The sequence below is a fragment of the Hyperolius riggenbachi genome, chromosome 4 (genome assembly GCF_040937935.1).
Source record: "Hyperolius riggenbachi isolate aHypRig1 chromosome 4, aHypRig1.pri, whole genome shotgun sequence".
NCBI lineage: Eukaryota > Metazoa > Chordata > Amphibia > Anura > Hyperoliidae > Hyperolius > Hyperolius riggenbachi.
In genome coordinates this window covers 294,686,748-294,709,360 of record NC_090649.1, presented here as the reverse complement: position 1 = coordinate 294,709,360, position 22,613 = coordinate 294,686,748, and the positions used below count along the sequence as shown (strand labels likewise).

The 22,613-nt window shown below is 41.2% G+C and overlaps 1 protein-coding gene across 1 annotated transcript in view; it reads right to left on the bottom strand.

The window, feature by feature from the left end:
- TRMT11 (tRNA methyltransferase 11 homolog) overlaps positions 1–22,613 on the bottom strand; it is a 254,699-nt gene that overhangs the window by 30,295 nt on the left and 201,791 nt on the right. The window contains exon 13 of the mRNA XM_068231475.1: positions 9,774–9,811. Within this exon, the coding sequence (XP_068087576.1) occupies positions 9,800–9,811 (12 nt within the window). The 3' untranslated portion in view covers positions 9,774–9,799. The remainder of the gene's footprint in view (positions 1–9,773; positions 9,812–22,613) is intronic.

Sequence of the window (22,613 nt, the reverse complement as noted above, 5' to 3'; positions counted from 1 at the left end):
TGGCAGGGGAGGGAGGGAGAGTTACAAAATAAAATAGCTAAATTTATTTTAAAAATAAAGGAATAAATATTTGTAAAAAAAAAACATGTTGGCAGAGATCATAGCCCACCAACAGAGTTCTCTGTTGGTGGGCAGAAAAGGGGGGGGGGGGGATCACTTGTGTGCTGAGTTGTGCGGCCCTGCAGCAAGCCCTTAAAGAAAACCTGTACTTAGTAAAATTATTTAAAATAAACACATGAGGTAACTTCAAATGAACATTACATAGTTACCTTGCCATCAGTTCATCTCAGAAGCCCACCATTTTCTTCTTACAGCGATCCCTTACAGTTCTGACAACATTTTGTCAGAACTGAAATATATCAGTTGCTATCAGTTATATATCAGTTGCTGTCAGTTACAGTTGAGAGGAGAACTGATGTGTCCATGTTTCCCTATGGTTCAAGTGGGCGATGTTACAGTTTAACAGTGTGCTTACCAGGAAGCTGTTATGGGATAATGGTCATTTTCAAAATGGAGGACGGAGAATTCCATTGATCACAGTGGACAAACAGGACGCAGGAGAGGAAAAATAGATTGAGGAGTAGACTACACGGGAGGTAAGTATGACTTGTGTATGTTTATTTTGACTTTTAATGTTCAGTACAGGTTTTCTTGAAAGCTCCAGTGGCCTAATTAGTAAAAAATGGCCTGTTAATTGGGGGGGGGGGGGGGGTTAAAGGGAACCTTAACTGAGAGGGATATGGTTGTTTTATTTTAAACAATACCAGTTGCTTGGCAGTCCTGCTGATCTCTTTGGCTGCAGCAGTGGCTGAGGGCCCGTTTCCACTGTTGCGACGCGATTTCGCCAGCATCCAGACGCTTGTAAAAACGCATGCGGATGCGTTTCCGCATGCGTTTTTACCCGCGATTTCGCGTGCGATTTCGCATGGCAGGGTGCCATGCGAAATTAACCATGACTCTGCCAGGGCAAAATAACATTGAAAAAGGTGCGAAATCGCACGCGAATCGCGGGTAAAAACGCATGTAAAAAACGCATGCGTTTTTCCTATTAAATACATTAGCGGCGATTCGCATGGATTCCCGACGCAGGCGAATTCTGTGGGTCCCGTCGTGCAGATTTGGCCCGCCGCCAAATCGCGCCCGCACGCCGCACATATGGAAACAGCCCCAGCCACTTCAATGTACCAAGCGAATCCGTATGTCGGCGCCGCATGCGGATTCGCTATGGTGGAAACGAGCCCTGAATCACACACCTGAAACAAGCATGCAGCTAATCCAGTCTGACTTCAGTCAGAGCACCTGATCTGCATGCTTGTTGAGGGGCTGTGGCTAAAAGTATTCGAGACACAGGATTAGCAGGAGTCGGTCAACTGGTATTATTTTAAAAGGAAAAATTAAAAATCCTTCTCGCTTTAAGTTCCCTTTAAGCCCGTGGTCCTTAAGTCCTTCATATGGTATGGCAATAAAGGAAGCATGTATCATCAGACATGTTATCACACAGTGAACACTTTATCAGGAACACCTACACACATTTTTATTCATGCATTTTATCTAATTGGACAATTATGTGGTGACAGTTTAGAGAATACAATCATGGAGATTCAACAACCCTTTCCACTCTATGCGGAACATACGAAAAAAACCTGATGCGCTCGTATGTCCCGCTATGCGGGACATCCCTGCAGCGGCGGTCTGCAAACCGCCGATCACTGTGCGCCGTTTAGTGGGCATGTAATACTACATGCCCACACAGGTAGTGCCCCCCAGCCCCATACTGGATGTCCGCAATCCCGGCCGTCAGGAAGTGTTTTTTTTTTTATTAAAAAATGGTTGTTGATTCATTTTTGCAGATTCCATTAAATGAAAAATCCTTGCAGATAAAATTGTATATTTCTTGCAGATTGCCTGCAAAGTTGCACAGAGTATCAATTGAATCCTATGGAATGGACTGGGGGAGAGTGTAAATAGTAGCCAGTATTTTATTGCTAATATTCCCAATCGAAATACCAAAGATTGCATTGTGTGTAGGGACAGTAAGACATCGGGTGGCGGTCATAAAACCACCTATTATTGCGAAACTTGCTCACGCAGGCCCGGATTACACCCAGGAAACTGTTTTTCAATTTACCATACCTTGGCTTTCTCCTCCAGCCAATAGAAGATGCCAAACTGTCCACATAAGGTATCAAATTAAACGTTGTAATGTGTTCTTTAAAATAAGATATACCATGTTACGGTATTATGTTCCATGTTAAAATAAGAGAGAGAGGAAGAGGGAGAGTGCATTTCTTTAAAAAAAAACTCAAAGCTGAAACAATTTCCTTTAGGAAAGAACTCCGAGTGGAAAGGGTTAAAGAAAATCTTAAGTAAAAAAAATGTGTTTTACTTACCTTGGGCTTCTTGCAACCCCCTGGAGTCGTCCTGTGCCCATGATGTCGGTCCAAGTCCCTCCAGCAAGCAGCGGCGACCCCTGCAATGCTGGCTGGCCATGCACCTCCTCACTGTGCTCCTGCAGCCGGTAGCATTCTGTGCATGTGCAGTATGCAAAAATCGCTACTGTGCATTCACAGAGCACTCTCAGCTGTAGAACTGTGATCAGGGTGTGCGTGGCTGGGGGACGTGCATGAACAGTAGCCACTGATTGGTGGGAACCGGACAGCTTTGTGGGGGTGCTGCTGCCTGCCGAAGGGAGTCAGACCGAGGTTGTGGGCACAGAATGACTCCAGCGGGCTATAAGAAGCCTCAGGTAAGGTAAACTCATTTTTTTATTTGACTTAAGTATCCCTTTAACATTCATACCAAATGCTAAAAAGGGTAATAACTTTGATGGAAACAAGTTTAACAGTGACATGATTGTTGGTGCATGATACAATTGGTTTGAGTACTTCTGTAACTGCTGATCTGAAATTCTAATTACCAGCAGTTTTCTAGGACAGGGCTTTTCAACCCTGTCCTCAAGTACCACCAACAGTGCATGTTTTGCAGAAATCCACAAACATTCACAGGTGAGGTAATAAGTGTCTCAGCAGAGCTGAATAACTACCTGTGAGGATTTCCACAAAACATGCACTGTTGGTGGTACTTGAGGACAGGGTTCAAAAGCCCTGTTCTAAGAGATTGCTCAGAATGGTATGAAGGATAAAACATTTCCAGGGATAATCAAGTTGTGTAGGCAGGAGTGCCTTGCTGATGACAGAGGTCAGATGAGACTGACCTGAGTAGACCAAGCTAATAGAATGGCTACAGAATGGCTAACTAATAAACAAATATCTTAGAATATTCAGCATATCAGACAATGTCAATTTTCTTTCCTGTCAGTCAAGATCTTGGAACTGGTTGCAGTTGCAGGTTCACCAACACTGGACATAGGAAAATAGTAGGAGCACATCTTGGTCTGATGAATCCTGAATTCCAATGAGACATGCTTGGGTCAGAAGCTGGTGGCATGAATCCACGGACACAACTTACCTTACTGGTATTTTTTTTTACTGGTATTGGTTTTTAATGTATCACAATTATAGATTCATAGCAAGAGCATACAGCTAACAATTCTGCAGAACAAAATCAGGATCTCAAAGGAATGTTCCCAACAACAATAATATTTGTGATGTGTATATAATGAGTCTGAATTAAGAAGTTAACAAACATTTATGTGATATATGGTTATCATGTGCGCATAAATCATAAAGGATGAACTAAACTTTAACCATTACACAGGAAAAAGATTTTTATGAATTTAAAAAAAGTAAAAAGCCATAAAATTACTAAAATTACTAAACATCATGTATGAAGGACACTGCCCAGAATCTATCATACCTTATCCACAGCACATCATAGAAATATGAGCATGCTTTAATAAAAAATCATAATAAACTGCTGTTACAATACACTGATTTATGTATCTGTTTAAAGTGTTTTCAGAGATTAGAAAGGACAGCAGTGAATTGTTTAGGGGACAACATGAAAGTGTTCCACAACATACTAGTGTGTCTCAATAAATTAGAATATTGAAAAGTGAATGTGTTTCAGTAACCATTCATTTATTTGTTGTAAACTGTATGATGTAATGATGATCTCTGAATATGCCGTTGGCATGACCATTTGTCTTATTCTACACGGATGATCATAATTGGCTTTCGGAGCAATAATAGTGATTATTCAGTAGCCGCCTTGCCGGTCCTTCTATGAATCCCAAATTGGACTGTGATGGCGTCCCCTGTATATATTGGAGCTTCAGCTTTGAATATATTGATGACTAGTTTATTCCCTGAAAAGCACCCGTATCAGTGAATTTATATATACACAGAGTGGTTTTGAACATATTTTTTGGTCCGTTTTTCCTGATTTTTTTTTTCCATCCAATTTTTTGACTAGCTTGTCCTTATTTTCCAGTTATGCCGGTATTAGTTTTTTTTATACAATCAATCCTTGTTCCATATGAGGTACTCCTCCTCAGTCAATTTTCTTTGAATGTGCTAGTTCTTTTAGAGCACTTTGATGCATATTTTAGCATCATTTCAATAAATGTTATATTTTAGATGAATAGAGCTTGCATTATTACTTTTGATCACTTTAGGTGTATCCTCATTTACAATTGTTTAATTTAAAGCAAAACTAAAGATAATCTAAAAATAAAGAGTTTTACTTACATGGGGCTTCTGCAAGCCCCTTGCAGCCATCCTGTCCCACGCCGGTCCACCATGATCCTCCTTTCTCACGCTGCCAGCTACTTTTGGTTTTGCCGTCAGGCCACTGCGCCTGCGCGGCACTGGCCACACCTATCCTTCTTCGCATTCCAGTCCGCAATAGCGCTATTGCAGACGGGAACGCGTAAAAAGGATACGCTTGGCAGCCCCTTGACTTACTAGTTGAGTAACGAAGCTAGCTGGCGGCGGAGAACGGAGGATCGCCATGGGGCGGGACGGCTGCAAGGGGATTGCAAAAACCCCAGGTAAGTGAAACTCTTTATTTTTAGATTATCTTCATATATTTACATATATTCCACATTATATATATGTGTGTAATGAATCTATATTATATAAGAGTTTCACTTTTTTAATTTGATTACTAAAATAAATTATAATATTGTAATCCTTTAGATTGTAAGCCTTTGGCAGGGCCTCGACCCCCTCCCCGTGGGTCCTTCTTGATCTTGCAACCCCAGCAATGACACCCTTCCCATGGACTAAGTTGGACTTGAATTGCACGATCATGCATCTTATACCGTTTGCATGTACAGTATAACCTTGTGCTATGTTGTATAGCAGTGTGCTACCTCTCTGTCTGTCACCTTATGTTTACAATGTATGTATCCCTATTTATTGTCCAGCACTGCATAATATATTTGCGCTTTATAAATATCGATAAATAATAATAGTAATAATAATTTAGTGAGGAGTACTAGCATATGCTGCATGGGACTTACGACTTTACTTCTGGTCATCACTGATTAAAAAATACACTTTACCAATGCGTTAACAATTTGCAAAACACAGTATATATTACATGTACCGGTACATACACGTACATATAATATAGGTCTGTGTTTGTAATGTAAAGGCACATGTAAAAGTAATTTTCTTTTGGCACCTGAAATATATTATATGCCTAGCAATTTAGGCAGCAGATCAGGACGCATACTTCTAAATGGGACCCAGACATCGTGCGTTTATAACCAACATCAAAATTCCAGTTGTCTTTATAAGGATGGATCAAGAATCTTGGAATGCATAAATATGGGAGTGTATTCTTACCATGCTTGGAAATATTTATTGGGCTTGATGCTCTAGTATAATATGAAAAGGATACATCTGCATGGGATAATATTTTTTTTCTAATGATACATTACATTTCTGTTCATGTTTTGTAAATATGAGTGAAAATTAGTTATACCACAGCAGGCCTGCCGTTTTCTATAAAGCGGTAAAACAGCTGGGGCAAACTGCTTAATACATAGCTTGTCCTCTTTGTTTGCAATAAAATATTCTTTAAAAAAATTACATGATTTTTGGCCAAAATTACTGAAGGGGAAACTGTCCATGGGATCGCGCATTCATTGTTACTGTGCAACACATGATTATATATCTAATATATACCAGTATAAATATTTACATAAGCTATATAGTGTATTACAGATGCCTGGAGAGATGTTAATACTATGTGTTATTGTTTAGTTCTAGCCAATACTACATTTAGCATCGGTACTGAGGTAAGCTATCAAAATGGCTTGTGTTTGTTAAGCCACAGCTGGGATAGCTGAGCTGTTAAATAGTCATCAAGTGCACCAGCTCTCTAATTAAGAGAACTCTCTGATGAAAACCAGTGCATTTAAGAGGTGATGTCAAAAGTTCCTCACAAAAAATAAAGTTTTGGACAAAAATCAAGCAGAGCATACCATCATGCAATGGAGCACTGGACTATACTGGCGCTTTGAGTCCGCAAGGAGAAAAGCGCAATATAAATGTTATTTGTCTTGTCTTGTCTATTTGTCTACTTATATCCTGCATATGTTTTCCAGCAAAAGTAGGTAAACATGTTTTTTCTTTTTGTTTTTCTTTTTTTGAAGTGAACCCGAGGTAAAATAAACTGATGAGATAAACAATTGTATCTCCTTCTGCTCTCAGAAGTTGTATTCTGCCAGAAAAACGATTATGGCTGTAATTATCTTATTAGTGATGTTCACTAATGTCCACTTCAGAGCTGATGTCACTGCTTGACATCTTCTCTTTTCGAGGGGTAATAAGCTTGATGTGTCTTTCAACTGCTGCACTAAGCTTCCTTGGCTGACCAATGCATCTATGATCCTCAATGTTTCCCATTTCTTTGTGCTTCTTCAAAAGAGCTGATTTGTAGGCAAAAGGTAGTAACACCAAATATTGATTTGATTTAGATTTCCCATTTGTTTACTCACTTTGCATTTTGTAAATTGATAACAAACAATCATTATTAATATTTCTGAGAGCATTCCTTGTTTACAACTTTTTTTCCCCACACCTGCCTAAAAAGTGTGTGTGTGTGCGTGCGTGCGTGTTCTTTAATATTTTTAAAAAGAGCTGCACTTCCCATCTTTCACAGACGTATTTAAAGTGTACATTATGTACAATCTTCAAGTTTTTGTTTCTTTTTTTAACCTCTGCTTCCATACTACATTGCATAAGATAAATAGAGTATATTTGATATGAAAAAATAAAAAAGATAAAAAAAAAAAAGATGAGAAAAAGATCTTAATTCTGTTCTGAGATTACAACAGCATGATCTTAGCAAAGATCACAAATCTTCTGTAAGTGTCTTTGCCATCACTTTATTCTCTACCAGCTGTTTTTGTCTTTTTTTTTTCTTGTTTTTTTTTAATTGTAGGCCGGGTTCATGTGTGATTTGCAATTTTCCAATAACGCAATCGCCACACATGTAATGTATTTGAGTTGCATTTTAAATTAGAGCAGCAGGCTTCAATTTTCAAAGTCAATAGCAATGCAGAAGATTCACATGTAAATGTATGTTTTGCACAAACATTGCGTGTGATTTTGAAGACACAGACACATTTATATTGAGCTTTTCTCCTGGCAGACTCAAAGCGCCAGGGCTGCAGCCACTAGGGTGTGCTCAGTGGGCACTAGCAGTGTTAGGGAGTCTTGCCCAATCTCTCTTTACTGAAAAGGTGGTGGCTTACTGAACAGGAAGAGCTGAGATTTGATCCCTGGTCTCCTGTGTCAGAGGCCGAGCCCTTAACCAGTACACTGTCGAGCCTAATTAGATATATGTCAAGTAAATTAACTTATTTGGTTTTCACAGAAAAATTGCAATGAAAAATGTGGCATACACACTCATATAAAATTGCAAAAATGTGCCTAAAAGTTCATTAAAAAATACATAAATCACAAACGCAGACTCATGCATGGTGCTAATGACCCCTTACACACATAAAGAAGTGTAAAACAGCATAATACAGCTTCTTGAATCACTCCTCCTTTCCTGAAAACAAAGCCCATGTAATAATTTATTTTTGGATAGGTAAAATAAAAAAACAAAAACAAAACAAAAGCCCTGTAAAAAGTTATTTAGCTCAATGTGCTTACACTTATATAAACCAAGTAACATGTATGTATATTAGAATATCATCAATAAGTTAATTTACACTGAATTTGGGATTTTCATTGCCTGTAGGCTGTGATCAGCAAAATGAAAAGAAATAAATACTTGAAATATATCACTTTGGACCCGATGCACTAAACTCGGGTAAAGTTTCCATGCGCAAGGAGCACATAGCAATTTTATCGTTACTAGCGCAGGGGAAGCGCTGGCCCTTAACCCATTAGTACCATGTATGGTACTATGGTAATGCATGTGGCACTAATAGGTTATTGGCTAGTGCTCCCCCTGCACTAGTAACGGTAAAATTGCCTTTGTCGAAATGAAAGTGCATTAGGGGCTTTGTGTGTAATGATTGTGTGTGTAATATTATATATGAATTTCACTTTTTGAGTTAAATTACTGAAATGAATTAACTTTTTGATGATATTCTATTTTAATAATATATATTTATATATAACACAGATGACATTTTTATTTGGGTTTCAAAAATAGAAACAGTTGTCCAAATGCTGTTATTGTAAGGTTCTGCCTTTGTCTAATGCTGAGCACTGCTCTAGCAGGTGTAACTAGACAGAGTATCACCAAAGCACATGTGCTTTTACAGGAGGATTTCAAGGAAATCAAAAATGTATACAAAATGCCTGTGGCAGTGCATCTGCTTATTTTAGCCAGTGAGTCTATATTTAGTCATTTGACATGTTTTGACACAACATTAAATACCGTAAATCCTTTTTGTTTCAAGAACTGCGAAAATGGGATTAATCATCCTTATCGTCACGCATCTAACTTAATGCCATTTCTTCTGCCTAAACGGCCTCTTTTTTTTCCTAGGAAAAGATGCAGCTGATAAGGGACCATGAAATGGGTGCTGTTACTCTGCCAATTAGCTTCTGTGCATGCTACAAACTTTATAAACACAGCACTAAGTACTGAGTAAAGGCATAATGAATATAGTGTAAGCATTGTCTGATTTCCCCCTTTTAATCTATCATTGGCTGTCAATATTGATCTGTGATCTTTTACTACATCACTGGAAAAGATCTGATCTGAAAAGAGGATGTAATTTTCATTAATGTCCATACATATTCATCTTAAGGATATACAGTAAGCTGGACCCTCTCTTCCTTGATGTCTGTTTATCCATGATCAAAGACCCGTGATGGATGTAAATAGTTGCCCTGGTGGAACAGCTGGCCAAGGGAACTGTTTGCAATTATAATAGTCTGGATCTCATTCATCAGAAAGGATTTGCTGGAAGCGTTGGGGCACCATCTTTGTCTACTTCTCTTCTTTCCTTTTTTTTATGTCATTAGATCAGTCATAAGAAGATCTTTATGTTTTTTACATTAACAAAGAGTTAAAGTGATATTGTCGGCCATTATGATATGAATATGGCTATAATTAAAATGATTTATGGACTGCATATGGAAAGGATCCAAATAATATCCCATATGTATTTTCTTATACAAGCAATATGTGAGTTTTCAAAGTAAAGTAAATAACCCGTACCAGCCATTAGGAGTGATGTCAAATATAACTGCCCAAACAACCAGCAGAATATGTGAACAGCATAGAGTTGTAAAATTAAGTGTAACAATTTATAGCACTCTATGCCAACCTTGTTCCCACAACCATTACCTAGTACTCTTATCAAGAATATGAGGCAATGCTCAGTACTATACCTTTTATTTGGCATCTGTTGGATGATTCACAGGAAGTACTAAAAAATAAGATGAAGCAGTGTCAGTAGATTGTCTGTGTAGCAGGAAGTGTTTAAGCACATAAAAACAATGGATTCACTTAAAGAGAATCTGTATTGTTAAAATCGCACAAACGTAAACATACCAGTGCGTTAGGGGACATCTCCTATTACCCTCTGTCACAATTTCGACGCTCCCCGCCACATTAAACGTAGTCAAAATCAGTTTTAAAAAGTTTGTTTGTAAACAAACAAAATGGCCACCAAAACAGGAAGTAGGTTGATGTACAGTATGTCCACACATAGAAAATACTTCCAGACACAAGCAGGCTGTATACAGCCTTCCTTTTGAATCTCAAGAGATCATTTGTGTGTTTCTTTCCCCCTGCAGCTTACTGAAGTTACAAGCTGATTGTTTGTTTACTCTTGCAGACAGCTCTGCCTGGTTGTCTGTAATTCTGCAGTATGTGACTCATCAGTATGTGAACAGAGGATTTATCCAGCTTGTAAAAGATAAGAGAGCAGAGAAAAGCTGGCTAATGTAAATAACACACACACACAGGGGAGTGTGCATAGAGTGGGTATGCATAGCAGATCACACTGAAGAGTTGGCAGCCTTCCAGACACAGGCCGACAAGTCTGACAGGGGAAAGATAAGCTGATTTATTACAGAGATGGTGATAGTATAAAGTGCTGCAGTAAGCCAGAACACATTATAATAGGTTTAGGAACCTGTAGGATGGTAGAAAGCACAATGACATTTTTGTTACAGAGTCCCTTTAAGAACAATGGATTACTTACATTGTGATTCCTGGCCAACAAGAACCCATCAAATCAATCACACATATAGAAGCACATAAAGTGCAAATGCAGAGATATCTGTAGAGTTGATGCCCACTTTCCAAAACCCAACCGGTTCCAACCTTGAACTGTCTTCAGGGGTATCAGACTGGTACTGACATTGCTTTTGGTTATATGTGGTGACAGGCACCAAGGTTTTATCAGCATATCGTCATTACCATGGATTAGGAGCCTCTGTCTGCAGCACAAACCCCCTGATGAGTCATGTGTTGACAAAGCTAGTAGGGCAGAAATACATGCAGAAATAGTTTGGCATGGTGGTCCAGGACTTCAAATTCATGGTCTAGCAGCGCAGTCCTGAGTCGGCCATGTGATCAACGCTAAGGGGGAGAGCCCTGAAAACTCTTTGCCTAAAGTAGGTCTTAACATGTGAGTGGCCATCTTTAATTTTTAATAAACTTGCATACAGTTTTACACTATGGAGGGATGCGTTTTTTATTTTTGAGGTGTTGTATGTTGTGTGGATTCTGGTATGTCTGAAAGATCGTGACAGGCAGAGGGTGGCCTTTAATAACCCTGCAAGTGCTGCAGACCTTATCTCGCTGAGGGTCAACTTATAAGGGTGAGAGTCCCCTTCTAAGGGTGAGCTGGTGGTGCTCACTTAAAAGAAGAAGCCCGAATCTGTCACGGTGTGGTCTCAACATATAGAGTGGACTTTATGGACTGACTATGTTTTTCACTCATGCCATTGGACTGTTCATTGAGCACTGTTCCTAGTTGTTCAGTTTAAACTTTTTACATGCTTGTATGCATTTCTTTACACACCATGCATTTTCATAGTGGCGATTCAGTTCTCTATCAGGTCCGCCACTGAACACGCCAGGCTCATGCTGATTGGGCATGTCACTTGATACATTGTATTGAAAGGGACCCTGAGCAGTAGAAATAAATGAAATTGGTACTTGCCTGGGGCTTCCTCAAGCCCACCGTAGGCCACAAGGTCCCCCGGCCTCCTCTTGGTTCCTCTCCTGGTCACGCTGTTTTCTAACTCTGAACCAAACATTCGCAGGACAATCATGCCGGCTGGCGTGATGATGCGTAGCGGCCAGCATGATGATGCGTAGCATCACCGTTCAGTGAGTGTTGGGCCAACTCTTAGCCCTTGTCGTTAATGAAGTCTGCAGTGTGACTGGGAGAGGAGCCAGGAGGATGCAGGGGGACCTCATAGCCTACGACGGGCTGGAGGAAGCCCCAGATAAGTACCAATTTCATTTATTTCTACTGCTCAAGGACCCTTTAAAGGTGATGGCTGATCTTTGTATTTTGGCTGATGCAGTTTGATAAAAGGCAAGTCTGCCCGAAACAGCGGTCTGTCAGTAAAAGGGCTTTTAGGCTATGATTAAGGACCAAGGGTCCGAAACATGTCAGTCTTGTGCTTCGTTTTAGATTGGAATATGTCCTAAATAAATGTGTATTTCTTTTGAGACATTTGTGCGGACCATCCTCTCCTTCTGTATAGTTCTACTTGGGCTTGGCCGCCTGTGTTCCAGCACTGTCTCTTCATTGTACAGAGAGCGGTTATCCTCTGCTTTTTAATCTTAAAAGTGCTTTAAATTACCTCTGGTGGTGCAGACCCATTTTTTATTTTGTGCTATTAAAGCATATTAACATTTTATTATTTTACAGGCATACTGGCATTACAGGCATACTGGAAAGAGTAGGGAATCTTATAGGATTGCTAAAGCCAAGTATCGGACGAAATTTGGGTTCCTAACACCCACTACACAAATATGCAACTTTCAGTTTATTGACCAGTCTAACACTGAGGGGTCTTTACTCTTATAGACCAGAGCAATTTTCACATTTCAGTGCATCTTCCATTCATTTGCCAATAACTTTATCACTACTTATCACAACAAAATTATCTACAGTATATCTTATTTTTTTCCACCACCAATTAGGCTTTCTTTGGTGGTATGTTTTGCTTAGAATTATTTTATTCCAAATGCATTTTCACGGGAATAATAAGAAAAAATGCCCACAATGTTTGACACAAGATATCAATATATTTTTGGGATGTGGGAGGAAAGTGGAGAGTCTAGAGAAAACCCACACAAGCACCTGGAGAATATACAAACTCCACTCAACTATTATTATTATTTAGTATTTATATAGCTCCAACATATTGCACAGCAATGTACAGAGTATATATTGTCTTGTCACTTAACTCTCCTCAGAGGAGCTCACAATCTAATCCCTACCATAGTCATATGTCTATGTATGTATCGTGTAGTGCATGTATTGTAGTCTAGGGCCAATTAAGGGAGAAGCCAATTAACGTAAAGGAACACTATCGATTAACATATTTTTTTTGAGATAGGAACGGTTTGGGAAATGCTGGTGTATGCATTTCACTGCTTACATCTTTGTTTACTGTTATCAAAATACTTTCACACAAAAGTGACGACCAAGCTGAGCAGGATTATGGGCCACTAAATCATGAGAGGAGGGGGAATCCCACAAACTACATCTGTGTTAACCCTGTGTGTGACTGCAGTTGCCTGTCTCTCTAACTGAGCTGTCTGCAGGAGAGCAGATGAAATGATTCTTGTTTGTAATGATGTGTGAAATCTGACACCACAACTTCATATAACTCTGTAGTCTCACCCCATGCAAAGAACAGCACTTGCAGTGTAAAATTGAATCACCCCTTCGCCAATGAATCGTTCCAATACTGCTAAAACCTATACACAACGAATTACAGATTTTGCCTCTGATATTTAATATGAAAAGTAGGAAAATGTTTACACAGCTACTTAAACATTATTTGTGCATTGTCATTTTAGAACACTTGGGTATTGATAGTGTTCCTTTAACTGTATGTTTTGGGGAAGTGGGAGGAAACCCATGCAGACCTGAGGAGAACATACAAACTCCTTTCAGATAGTGCCCTGGCTGGGATTCGGACCAGGGACCCAGTGCTACAAGGTGAGAGCACTATCCACTATGCCACCATGCTGCCCAAATATATGATATAGTTAATATAGTTAAACTTGTTATAATTCTGCCATTATGTTAATTTGCCTGTCATATATTATAGCAGGCAAATGAACAGAACGCACTGTATTTACCCTCAGGCCTATGGGTCCTCCTCCTACAGCTAGGCTGTCCTATGGTTCCATTTCTTAACAGCTTTGGAACATATTACATAGACTACTGGGGCTTACACCGATTTTTTTTTACTGGTATAATGTTCTGTAAACAATAATCTATGTAATTAAGGATGTTAAATACATGCATTTAGCAGGGTATTACAGGATAATTGCAGGTTCATACTCGGGCTGAGAGAACAGCACTGAAAAATCACATAGTCATTTAGCTTTGGTAAGTGCCGTATCAGCCTGTATCATGTATAATCACTCACAACCCAAACTTGTGGCTTTCACCAAAAATTAGTTGCCGTATAGGAGGTATGCAACAATGTAGTTGTAAAAGGAATCCTAAGATCCCTGATTGAAAATTGCTACGTAACAGGCCAGCTCTGTTAGGCTTAATCTTAAGCATTTTACATCTCATCTGAGTGAGTGATTCATAGCTAAACAGCACAGGTCATTATGAATCACTCTCCAAAATGTAAGCAAAGTGCTCCAGGCTAAGCCTCACTTAGTGACTTTTACTCATCATAACATATATTCTTGCTGGATTTTCCAACATAAGTAGTACAGGAGGGGATCGAATTTAGTAATTTAATATTAAATGTTTCCTTCAGAGAACTGCAACTAGCTGTAAGACCTGTCTTAGACTTGGAGCACATCTTTACTAATAAACAGATACGGATGCACATTCTGAAAGGATACGCAAAAGTCATTTGGCTTTCATTTTCCTTAATCTCCCATACATTACCTTCATAATGCTTGAAAACATCACTTTACAATTTTCAGATGTGTAACGGTAAAAAAAAAATCACTTTCATATTTTACATATTTCATAGATTTAATAAAACAAGGACTAAAGTCTGAATGTACATATCTGATTCATTCTGGGTGCAGCAAAAGCTAACAGAAACATGACTATATAAGGACATCAAAAGAATCATTCTAAAAAGCAAAAAGCACACAAAAAATATTTTGTTAAAGCATGAAAAAAAAGGTTTTGAATATCTAGAAAAATGTCTGCACATTAAGCACATTCAAAAGAAAGTAACGAACGTAGATTACACTGGAACCCCAGACTGTGCATAGTGTGTAAGCAGTGCAATATTAGTCGTATAATTTGATAACTGTAGGCAGGAGTCTGGTGCAGTAGCCTGTGATGGTCACCAAATGATGGACTTTATTTAACACAAATAAAGCAGCCAGCAGCTTACTGTACTGCATACAGATGGGTTTATTATAACTGCTACAGGGATGCATAGGCAAGTTAGCATTTGACCACGGTTTGTAGCAAATACTATAGACACTAAAATATTAACAAAAAACATGTCTTATTGTGAATAGTGCACTATTAACAGGTAAAAACACAGCAAACAAATGCAACATTAAATAACCAAATAACACCACAAACCCAAGCGCAACAGACAGCACAGTCCTGAATATTTAATCAACTTGAAAACTATACAATATTTACAAATATACAAAAAAGTGCGGTACAAGATCAGCAAAGGAATGACAATAATGTTAATACCAAATCAAATCAGTAATCTAAGTAGCAGGACAAGCACAGAGGGCACAGAGGCAGGGAGTGAATTCAGGGGAGGAGCAGGATTCAGTAACACCAGATAGCGACTATATAATCTAGTAGCTTTTGGGAATAAGGGGCTGGCTGCTGGGATACCAATCTTCTTTTTGCTGCCTCTCCGGCCATAATGTTCAGGGAGCTACAGCAAAGCCTTCCGCCGGGGCTCCCAATTGGTACAGAGTTCAAACGAATGAGAATTCTCCATGAGAATTTTCATTGGTCAAGTAGAGTACTGCATGCACTCCATGTACTGCAGGCCCTCTCTTTCATGAACTTCTCCCTTGTGCATCAGTTTCCCTTCTTTATGTGTTCCTCCTCAGTTTCAGCCTCCTCTTTCATATGCAGCAACCCCTCTTTCATGTTCAGGTGCCCCATTGGGTTACAGCCACTCAAGGCCAGGGCATTTGTGGCCTCCCTAGAAATCCAGCACTGCCTCTATTTCGTTTTTAAGTAGCCATTTATTTGATGTGCAAGTCCGCATTTGTAGAAGCAGCCCCAGAGCATGTGGAGCAGCCCTCCTGCTTCCCATGTACTGTAACTCCCCTTCCACAAGCAGCTTTCCTATTGTAATTTCAGACCCTCTCACTTGATAGCCCTGTATTTTACCTTACTGGTGAAGGCTTATAACAGGCAGGAACCCCATAAAGCACCAGTATAATAGGCTAAGACATAATAGTAAACAGGCAGCATTAAAACTTGGTCAGATGTTATGAAGAAGTGGAGAGCAGATGTCAGACAAACCTGGGTGGGATCAGTTGGAAAGTTAAGGAAGGAGCAAGCAAATGAATGCAACCAGGGGCATGTCAAGGTCAGAATTCTAGATGGCAGCATGCAATCACTGTAGAAAACAAATGAAAACATTTGCTGAGATACTGAGGCCATGCATTGAACTGGATACTAAAAAAGGATGTGGTGAGAAGAGGAAGTTTACAGAAGACAAGGAAGCAACAACAAATAGGCTAGTACAGGCACTCTTTCTCAGATAAATACAGACTGTAGATGCTGGTGCCAATGTTCAAGTTCCACATACAAATTCAAGAAATCCAAATACACCTTGGCATTGCCAATAAGGCATTCCTTCCAACCGGTAGCAATATATGAATGCAGGGACATAACTAGACTTAATAGGGCCCACATGAAAAAATGATAGCATTGGGCCCCCTTGGTCCCCGAACTCCACGTGATCAGGAGCCGGCGAATTACAGCAGAGAGTGTTCCTCTGTGAAGCAGCCTCTGGAAGCAGGACAAATTACACACGCTCCTGCACACAGGTTTTGTGAGCGAATGGGAAGGTTTCTTCGCTAATTGGCAACACTTGCAGTTGGGGAGAGGGAGGTGGAGGGGCCCCCCTGTAATGGCAGGGGTCACAGGGATGAATGTTATGCCCATGTATCCATGCCAGTTATTTCCTGCAGTCACCCAGCTCAATGAGAAAACAGTTGGCCATCACTACATGTAGCATAAGACACTGTCAGTATGTGTGAAAGCAGGACAATATTTAATAAAAAAAATGGATACAGTCAGATACTCGCATTGTGGGTTTTGTGCAACAGGGACCTAGCATAAGTAAAACACTTTTCATGCACACAAAGTGCTCAGTACAGTGTCATAACACACAGATAATGCCCGCTCTCCAGCTCCAGACTGGTTTTGGCTTTGTGCCGTCATTGGGGTCAGAGACTTTGTGTGCATGACAAGCATTTTACTTATGCTGGTTCCCTGTTGCAGAGGACCTGAAATGTGAGTATCTATCTATTTTATGCCTCATTAATACATATTATACAATACAATACAATAATATTTCTATAGTGCTTTTCTCCCATAGGACTCAAAGCAATTAGGCTCTCTCAGATTTAGTAATTGGTAGTAGGGTGAAGTATTGACACAACAAAAATGATATTTCTGCAAATGGGAAACTGAACAGGTAGGTTTTCAGTCTGGATTTAAACACGTCCAGAGATGGAGCTGTCCTGATCTGCTGAGGTAAGGCGTTCCATAATGTAGGAGTGGCATGACAGAAGGCTCTGGGACCAAAAGTTCCCAGGTGGACTCTGGGTATGACTATGACTAGATTACTAGAACCTGTGGATCCGAGAATGGGGGGATTGCTACGCAGCTGCAACATTTCTTTCACGTATCTAGGGCCCAGATTATGTAGCGATTTAAATGTGAAGGGAGTGCAGGACTGGTGTTATGTGGCAGTGACAGGGTTGTTTGGGGTTAACAGTCTGGCAGGAGTATTCTGTATCAGCTGTAGGTGGTACAAGTCCTTTTTTTGGAAGGCCGGTGTGGAGAGCATTACAATAGTCTAGTTTGGATGTAATAAAGGCATGAACTAAGTTTGGCAGATCTTCTCGGATGATGAGGTGCTTGATTTTTGTGATGTTCTTCAGGTGAAAATAGGGTGATTTCACCACAGTAGAGATGTGAATTCTAAAGCTTAAATCCCCATCAATTAGAACTCCTTGGCTACGCACATGCTCAGAGCGGTGTAGATCTGTGCCTCCTATTCCCATTGGTGAAGTCTACAATTGAATTTGTTTTGTTGTCATGCGCTGCCCTCCGATCAGAAGGACTTCAGTTTTATCTGCATATAGTCTCAGACAGTTGTCAATCATACATTGTACTTCAGCTAAGCAGGTGTTTATTGTTGGAGTTGGGTCTGTCACACCAGGCTTGAAGGAAAGATATAGTTGGGTGTTATCAGCATAGCAGTGGTATGTCAGGTCGTATTTTTGGATTCGTTTTCCAAGTGGTAACATGTAAATTGTGAAAAGCAAGGGAGAAAGGATTGAGCCCTGGGACACTCCATGCTTAAAGGGACACTTTAGCCAGAAAAAAAATTAGTTTTACTCACCTGGGGCTTCTACCAGCCCCCTGCAGAAGTCCTGTGCCCTTGCAGCCACTCACTAATCCTCTGTAATGTTGTGGTGTTTGGTGTATACACTTCAGAGTTTTCTGATTATTAGTGATCCGCAGTATCACTAGTAATACAGATATATTTGATTATATGGTGATCTGCGGCATCACCAATAATACAAATATTTATGCGTACTCTGGAAAACAAGGTACAGATAACTTGTGGAAAACCCACCACACTGACGTTAACTCAGAGGGATGGAGACCTCTGGAAGGAAGGGCAGTGTGTGCGATTCTGCGACTAGGATAAGAACGCAGAATTGCGTTCAACAGTAAAGATATGCTGAGGAGTTACTGAGTTCCCCGCAAGAATAACTCAGCAGAGTTAACCCTTTAGTGGAAAACCCACTAAAGGGGGCAAAGTCAAACGGAAAAACGGTTCGGTATCAGAACTGGCAAAGAAGTACCGAATCGACAGACAGAAATCAAGATCAGAGGTCAAGCCAAGGTCAGCAACGGGAAATCAGATGAGCAGAGGTACAGAATCGAGAAACACAAGGGTAGTCAGAAGCCAAGCCAATAGTCGGTAACGGTACGGGCTGGCGAAGTACAAAATCAGGAGACAAGAGGATAAAGAGGTAACAGGCAAAAGGTCATACACAATATAATGCAATAGTACTTTAGGCTATCAACAGAATCTGGCTAAGTGTGGATCCCCAGCTCCAGCTGGTTCTAGCACACTTTGGGATCTGACTAGGGTCTGAGTGCTAACACACAAGTATTCGCTGACTGCAGACAACTTGCAACTGACAGAATGCCTGCTTTTATACTGTGCTGGACTCAAACAGCCCGCCCAGCCATTCAACCAATCACAACGTGGCTCAAGGACCTTGCAGTACAGCTCAAGGACCTTGCTGAGGTCAGCTGACCAGCTGGTCAGCTGACTCTCTTTCTAAGAGTATAAAAGGCTCTACTGCACACGCGCGCGGCCCCTACGGGGTCCAGACTGTCATGAGAGGTGTCTCGGCGAGCAGCATGCCATGAGGCCTGTGAAGGTGTTCCAGGAGTGCAGCCTCGACGTGGAGTACGCTGAGAGGTCTGCGACTGAACGGTGGATCGTGCTACCGCTGCGGACGTGGACGTTTCTCCGCGTTCCGCATGCGGCCATGCGGGCGGTTGCGCTGCTGATGCGGACGCGGACACACGTCCGCGTTCAGCCTGCTGTTGCCTCATTACAGTACCCCCCCTTTCAGGCATGACCTCCGGGCATGCCTCACCCGGTTTCATAGGATACAACTCATGAAATCTCCTCCTTTTCTCCTTAGCATGAAGATCTCGAAGGGGAACCCATGACCTCTCTTCTGGCCCGTACCCCTTCCAGTGCACCAGATACTGGAGCTTGTTGCGTGAGAAACGGGAATCTAAAATGTCCTGGACTTCATATTCCAATTCCCCATCCACTACCACAGGAGCAGGGGGAGTAGAATCTACCCTTACCGCAGGCTTCAATAAAGAAACATGATAAGTCCTGCCACATCTCATATTAGTAGGTAATTTTACCTTGTAAGTGACCTCATTGATCTTACTCTCTATAGGGAAAGGCCCGATAAAGCGAGGACCTAATTTTGCTGATGGTTGCCTGAGAGGAATGTGTCTAGTAGAGACCCAAACATAATCCCCTGGAATAAAGTTCCACTCCGTGGAACGTCTTCTATCAGCAAATTTCTTTTGAACAGAAAAAGCTTTGTCCAAATTATCTCTGACCTTCCCCCAGATCTCTCTGAAAGTCCCCTGCCATTCCTGGAGAGCTGGAAGAGGTGACTCCTTGACTGGAAGTGACGTAAACTTGGGACACTTCCCATTGACAATCTGAAAGGGAGAATAACCAGAGGATGCGTTTTTCAAGTTATTGTGGGCAAATTCAGCAAATGGGAGGAATCTTGTCCAGAGATGTTGTGCATCTGCTATGTAACATCTAAGAAACTGCTCCATGGACTGATTGATCCTCTCTGTCTGCCCATTAGTCTGGGGATGGTAACCTGAAGAGAATGATAAAGAAATCCCCAGATCTTTACAAAAGGCCCTCCAGAACTTTGACACAAATTGTACCCCCCTATCAGATACAATATCCACCGGAATTCCATGTAACTTAAAGATGTTATTAATAAATAAATCTGCCAATTTACGGGCAGATGGAAACCCAGACAGAGCAACGAAATGTGCCATTTTACTAAATCTGTCCGTAACAACCCAGATGACAGTGTTACCTTCAGATTCAGGCAGCTCCCCCACAAAATCCATGGAAATGTGGGACCATGGAACCTGTGGAGAAGGCAGGGGCTGAAGAGAGCCTGCTGGAGCTTTTCTGGAGGACTTACTCCTGGCACAGACAGAGCAGGACTTAACAAATTCCTCACAATCAGACATGTAAGAAGGCCACCAGACTGCCCTATTCAAGAGTTCCTGGGTTCTGGCAATACCTGGATGTCCCACATTCTTATGTTCATGAAACATCTGGAGCACCCGTTCCCGAAAACGAATAGGGACGTACAGAAGTCCCTCAGGTTTTCCATTGGGAACATTGGACTGGCATGCAATAAGCGATTTTGACAAGTCTTCGGAGATCTCAGTGGCTGCCAGAAAATACCTCTCAGGTAGAATATTGACAGGAGTGGCTGGTGGGGCAGATTCAGATTCAAAACACCTGGATAAGGCGTCAGCCTTAACATTCTTATCCCCAGGCTTATAGGTTATGATAAAATCAAACCGGGAAAAAAAAAGTGCCCATCTCGCCTGCCTGGGTGTTAACCTCTTGGCCTTCTCAATGTATTCAAGGTTCTTATGGTCAGTATAAACAGTAAAGGGAAATTCTGCCCCCTCTAACCAATGACGCCACTCCTCTAGAGCTAACTTAACAGCCAACAATTCCCGGTTCCCCACATCATAATTCCTCTCTGCCGGTGCAAACTTTCTTGAAAAAAATGCACAAGGATGAACCTTATTATCAGGTCCAAAAGCTTGCGAGAGGACTGCCCCAACCCCAACCTCCGATGCATCTACCTCTACTATGAAGGGGCGGGTGACGTCAACATGACCCAATATGGGGGCGGAACAAAAAGATTTTTTTAATGATTGAAAGGCCTCAATGGCTTCTGGTGACCAGTTAGTCGCATCAGCGCCTTTCTTGGTCAACTGGGTCATGGGGGCAACAACTGAAGAGTACCCCCTAATAAACCGCCTATAATAGTTAGCAAAGCCTAAAAATCTCTGCAGGGCTTTGAGGCCTGAAGGTTGCGGCCAATCCAACACTGCTGAGACTTTGCTTGGATCCATTGCCAGTCCAGAGGTGGATATAATATACCCTAAAAATGCCACCTCTTTCACCTCGAAGAGGCATTTCTCCAGCTTAGCATATAACTGGTTCTCCCTGAGCTTCTGTAACACAAATTTTACATGCTTCCTGTGTTCCTGTAAATTTTTTGAAAAAATTAAAATATCATCAAGATAGACCACTGTAAACCTGCCAGACACATCTCTGAAAATATCATTTACAAACTCCTGAAAGGCAGCTGGGGCATTGCACAATCCAAAGGGCATAACTAAATACTCATAGTGACCGTCAGGAGTGTTAAATGCGGTCTTCCACTCGTCGCCCTCTCTGATCCGAATAAGATTGTATGCCCCCCTCAAGTCTAACTTTGAAAAAACACAGGCCTCAGTAATCTGAGTAAACAGGTCATCAATGAGTGGAAGAGGGTACCAATTTTTATGGTGATTTTGTTTAGCTGCCTGTAGTCTATGCAGGGGCGAAGACCACCATCCTTCTTTTTAACAAAAAAGAAACCTGCACCAGCAGGAGACTTGGAGGCACGGATAAATCCCTTCTCCAAGTTCTCCTTGATGTAATCTTTCATTGCCACCTTTTCAGGGCTGGAGAGGTTGTACAAACGACCCCTAGGAGGCAGTGTACCCGGTCTCAATTCAATGGGGCAGTCATAGGGTCTATGTGGAGGCAACCTGTCAGCAGATCGAGGACAAAATACGTCGGAAAAATCAGTGTACTGAGGTGGGACCCCCTGGACCTGGACCTCTGAAGCACACACAGAAATGGATTTAAGACAATTCTCCTGACAATAGGAGGACCAGGCAGATAATTGGCCCTCTTTCCAGTCTATTTGAGGGGAATGCTTCTTCAACCATGGTAGCCCCAATATGACGGATGAGGTGGCCATCTTTAAAACATAGAACTGGATGACCTCAGTGTGCAATACTCCAACCTGAAGTGTGAGCGGCGGAGTTTGACAAAGAGGTGTCTTGTTCTGTAAAGGAGAGTCATCGATTGCTGTAACATAAATGTGTCTTTGTATGGGAAGAATGGGAATGTTAAAGTTTAAAGCCAGGTCTCTGTCAATGAAGTTGGCAGCTG